This window comes from Branchiostoma floridae, chromosome 18, assembly GCF_000003815.2.
Source record: "Branchiostoma floridae strain S238N-H82 chromosome 18, Bfl_VNyyK, whole genome shotgun sequence".
NCBI classification, from domain to species: domain Eukaryota; kingdom Metazoa; phylum Chordata; class Leptocardii; order Amphioxiformes; family Branchiostomatidae; genus Branchiostoma; species Branchiostoma floridae.
In genome coordinates this window covers 1,104,820-1,110,459 of record NC_049996.1, presented here as the reverse complement: position 1 = coordinate 1,110,459, position 5,640 = coordinate 1,104,820, and the positions used below count along the sequence as shown (strand labels likewise).

General features: G+C 38.7%; 1 protein-coding gene across 1 annotated transcript; it reads left to right on the top strand.

Annotated features, from left to right (window-relative positions):
• Positions 1-2,035: 2,035 nt before the first annotated feature.
• Positions 2,036-3,143, top strand: LOC118405950 (glycoprotein 3-alpha-L-fucosyltransferase A-like). The gene has a single exon (XM_035805803.1). It carries the CDS (start codon positions 2,154-2,156, stop codon positions 3,141-3,143), a length of 990 nt encoding a protein of 329 aa, XP_035661696.1. The 5' UTR covers positions 2,036-2,153.
• The last annotated feature ends 2,497 nt before the right edge of the window (positions 3,144-5,640 follow it).

The following is a 5,640-nucleotide window of genomic DNA, read 5'->3' as shown; positions in this document are numbered from 1 at the left end:
AGGAAGGAGGGCATTAGCACCTTTACTGTAAGCACAGTTTGATTCGGAAACAATTAGATGTTAATAGCCTTTCTTCTAGCCGGCTGAAGGCAGATTCTACATGACAAATGGGTACCTTTTGGCTGACTACAATCTTTGACCAGGTTGGTACTATCTTATGTCATTGTAGGATCTGCTTGGAGATAAAATCTCATCCGACCATGCAAGCAGGTAATATAGAGAAAATCAGGCCTTATCATTCGATCCCAACAAACAGGCCTTTGGGAATAAGAGAATACTTTAAACATGCTGGTTCAGTATCATAAAGGTAAGACACCCAGGTCAGAGCGCGAAATGCCACCTGCGTATACATGTTAGGGCAGGTAAATTTGGAGCTGTGTAGGTATTTCTGATGTTTAACTGCACCTAACCTGCAATGGTTCATGTACTGAGTTTTATACATAAATGTCCAATGATGTGAATTGTTATTAGCTGCATTGACCGTTACCACCTATGCTTTTTGTTGAGGATATTGTTTATCATTTCAATGAAGGTGAATTTAATGATAATGCATAATCAAAGACTTTATTATAAGGAAAAGCAAGTTCTGGAAATATAATTCTACACAAGAACACCCGTTTAACAACATTGCTAATGTTGAGGTCAAAGTTCAAATTAAGACTTAGACTTTAGGTCCTCCCATGCTTGAGTCACATTTGGCAGTAGGTTTCTATTGGCCTATGTCAGTTTCAACGGCCTGTTCCCAAGTAATGTTGGTCAAAGTCTGCCAAGGTTGTTATATGTTTGGGACAGTTGCATCTGTGACAAGTTTGACTGACCATTGAGCAGCTTAGCATAAATGGTTTTAAGTAGAACCATTGCTTATACCATATGTAAGTATATATTCTTATTTGTAAGTATTCAACAGCCTTTACTTAATTTAGGAAAAAACAGGGTCTTCTGTTTTTTTTTCTAACATTTTGCGTGTGTGATTATGCAGTGTGTATGTGAGAGTGTATATGTTTGTGACTATCTGTGTGTCTGTGTCTGTCTGTCTGTCTGTGTGTTTATGTGCGTGTGTGTGTGAATGTTTCGGGTGTCTGCGTAAGTGCTTAAATGATGCATTCGGACCACAGTTCCCTGCCGTCTTAGTTTTTTTTTTAAAGCAGGATCACTGGTTGTAGTTGTATCACTTAATCTTAAAGATGCATTTCAGTCCAGAAAGAAATACTATTATGCGAAAAATATCAACTGTAGCAAGTGACAAATGTATACTACTTCAGATTATAAGATAGTGTACCAACACACGCATTAAAAACCATTCATTCTTCAACAAAACTCCCGAAGTACCCTGTAATTAAATTGACCAATCTAAGCCTATAGCTGAATGCAATGTGCCCGAAAACGTCTGACTTAGGTTTGATTAGATTAGGTTAGGTCAGGTTAGGATAGGTGAGGTTAGGTTACAAAAATAGTTTCAGAGGCGCTTAGAAAAACGAGTCATGTGTTATTTAAAATCTTAAAAACAATATTGACCTTCTTGTTGTGCTAAGCGCCCCTCATTTATGCCGACAATATTTAAGATAAAGGAAGTGTCTACACGTATAGGGAATACAGTGGTAGGGTCTGCATGGGTTTAGTGAGTGTCATAATGCATAACACACGTTGCGTGATTCACCATAATATATTTACTAATAAATCTATTGGAAAATAACAATCCTCTCTGCAGTGAAATACCCCTTTTTAATTACAACCTGCCTTTTTTCAGGTGTTTACAGGAATTTTTGTCAAATTTTTCACAGTTTGCAAGCTGGGCTGCTTATACGTTGCAGCAAGTATAAAGGAGTCGACGAAGTCTACAGCAGTCTTTAAAACGATCTTGAGAAACTTTCAACATGATCCTGAGACGCCATATATATAAGATCTATGCTGTATCGGTTTGTGCCGTTGTGTCCCTATGGATCTATATGGCATGGCAACATGCTGATATTTACTCAACTCAAGTCCATGATTTAGGAGTACCGTCAACACATGTCATGTCGAGATGTGTTGCTAATATAGCAGCTGACCCATCTGTTGATTCCAAGGCAAAGTTTTATTCCGTCTGGAATGACTCGGTAAAGGGCGGACAGGTCAGTGGAGATTTGACGAAGACAGTCGTTTTCTGGACCAAAATGTGGAAAAAACATTTAAACGTGTACATGCCGAGTAAAGAAGGCAAGCTGTGTCCCACACTGCCACAGTGTACCTTTACGACGAGCGCAGAAAATATCCACACGGCCGATGCTGTTATCTTTGAAAACAGTCAACTTCCACTTACGTACCTCGAGTCAGAAATGCCACAAACACGTTCCCAACATCAATATTGGATCTGGCTGATTTCTGAATGCCCCAATTACCTCACAATAAATTTGAACTCTTATAGTGCTGTTTTTAATTGGACTATTACATACAGGCCTGACTCCGACGTATCCGGCGCCTGGGGATCTCAACATTTGGTGTACAAGAGACTTAAGGGTGCTGATCTTGATCCCAATACGGACTATTCCGTAGGAAAAACAAAGCTTGCCGTCTGGTTTATCAGTAAATGTTCATCAAGAGCTCATCGTATTTTGTATGCCCAGGAATTACTAAAGCATCTGCATGTTGACATCTTTGGTAAATGCGGAAAGATTGTCTGTGACAAACAAGACTTTCAATGCACAGTTAGACACATTAGGCAATACAAGTTCTACCTTGCGTTTGAAAACATGAAGTGTAAACAATACATAACTGAAAAATTTTGGAGACATGCACTTGGTAATAATGTTGTACCAGTTGTGCTTGGAGCCCCCAAAGAAGACTACGAGCTCTTGACACCTCCAAACTCCTTCATACACGTGGATGACTTCGAATCACCAAAAGCTTTAGCTGATTATTTAAAGCTACTTAACAAGGATACGGAGATGTATAATTCTTACTTCAAATGGAAGACTAACCCCCCAAAAAATATCCCTGTGGATGATGGAGTCTGGTGCAACTTATGTAGAAAGCTAGTGGGAATATGCCCAAATACAAGAAAGATGTATACCAACTTAGATAAATGGTACAGAGGTGAGAACAATGATGAATGTGAACCAGTTAATGGCACATATCAGGAGGTGCATTTTACAACTGATGACTAGGATCAATAGCACTTTCGCTATAAGAAAAAAAGTTGTTGTTTACTGATTTATTATTCTGATGTGTAAAATTCGTAACTTGTCAGAAAAATGTATTGTAAGATAAACAATCCGGTATGTCAGAAACAAAATTACAATTCTAATATGTTTCAGGAAGTACGAAAATTTTCCGAAGTTTTATTAGGGATCAGTAGTAATAAGGGTGAACCAGACGAATTTATGCAAATGAGATGCAAATATATTCATGATATGCAAATGTATTCATGAGATGCAAATTTATGCATAACTAATAATTAATTTATTCATAACTTATTCATAATTTATTATTAATTTATTCATAACTAATAAATAATTTATTCATAACTAATAATTAATTTATTCATAATTTAGAATTAATTTATGCATAACTTAGAATTAATTTATTCATAATTTAGAATTAATTTATTCATAATTTATAATAAATTTATTCATAACTGATAATTTATTTATTCATAACTGGTAATTAATCTATTCATAATTTAGAATAATTTATGCATAACTAAGAATTAATTTATTCATAATTTAGACTAAATTCATTCATAATAGCAAGTAATTAATCTATACATGACGAATAATCAATTTATGCATAATCAATAATTAATTCATTCATAACCTGTCAGTGACCTTTGACGCATGTTTGTAAATTAGGTCACATGCTCCATTGTATATGAAATCAATTTATGATCAATTTATCATTCATAATTAATGATAATTTTATCCATAGATAAAGCTGACAGTGACCTTGACGTATGTTTGTCAAGTGGGCCACGAGCTCCATAACTCTATTGTTGATTGGATATGGTTCTAAAGTAGGTCACGTGCTTCACAACACTATGGCCGATTGGGTATGTTTACCATGTACGTCACGTGCTTTACAACTCTTAAGAAATAATTCAGTCACACATATGTGCAAATGCAATTAAAATGAGTCACTCATGAGTGACTCACCCCTTGCAGATACACACACACGCACACATATCTTCGATATCGATAGATATCTAAGTATATAGAGATGGGTCAATAAAGAAGGATGGATAGGTGGGTGGATGGGTGGGTGAGTGGATGGATGGGTGGGTGGATGGATGGATGGATGGATGGATGGATGGATGGATGGATGGATGGATGGATGATGCGCCTAATGAGTGACTCACGATATATATTTATAGCGTCCAATGAGTGACTCAGGACATCATCACGTGCGTGATGAGTGACTTAAGATATCACTGAAAATGTAGAAAGGATCTATATGCGTTACTGACATGCGTACGCCTCACTCAGTTAAGCCTAACCCGCCGTTCAGTACACAGCGTTCGTTTAGGTCTCGATCTTTCGAAAGGTATCTCTGTGTAAAAGAACACTGACCCAGTAACAGACTTTTGCGAAACCTTTATTCACGACTCAGAGTAAACACAGTGTGTCATCTAAGACATACAAAACCAACGACTTTGTCTTATACTATATCTTGGTCATGATATTGACATGCAGCTACATGTGGTTTCTAACAGGATGACAACGTTTCACTTCAAGACTATGTACCCATGATCCTTAAGCAGCGAACGTTCTGAAATCCACTTCTTGTCATATACTATTTCAAGACTATAACGAGGCAGCGCAGCAAACTCCACCAGATAAAACATCTTACGGCCTCGTTTCGCGTCTTTGATCACCCTTTGAGGAACGTTGGCCTCCCAGCGAGGTTGTTGAATGGTCCAGTCCCTGTAAAGCGTCCATTCCTGCTCATCAGTACTATCGCCGTCTTCTATTTCTTCGTGCTCTTCATCATCATCAGCTGACAGGGTGTTAGAAGTGTCAGACATGTTAGAGCCAGTTTCACTCTCGGAATCAGCATCGTTGTCGGTTTCCGTCGGTTCATCCTGAGAACTGTCTTCTTCAGAATAGCTGGCCGCCTCTTGAGACACCACTGAACTCTCTCCCTCTGAAGATGCCAACGTTTCCGAGTCGTGCTCGGTCGTTACGTCGTCCGACGGATCGTCCGTGTCGTCAAATATATCCACCTCGCGGTAGGAGCCTGTCTCGGCGTCTATGATCTTATCTCCCGAAGAAATTTCTGCCATGTCCCCGTGTATCGTGTCGCGATGACGGACGAGATTGGCTTTTCGACTGAAGTCTTTACTACAGATGTCACATGTATGTGGCATGATGGTCAATCGTACTGCCTGACAACTGAAGCAATAGACACAGAGATACCTTTCGAAAGATCGAGACCTAAACGAACGCTGTGTACTGAACGGCGGGTTAGGCTTAACTGAGTGAGGCGTACGCATGTCAGTAACGCATATAGATCCTTTCTACATTTTCAGTGATATCTTAAGTCACTCATCACGCACGTGATGATGTCCTGAGTCACTCATTGGACGCTATAAATATATATCGTGAGTCACTCATTAGGCGCATCATCCATCCATCCATCCATCCATCCATCCATCCATCCATCCATCCA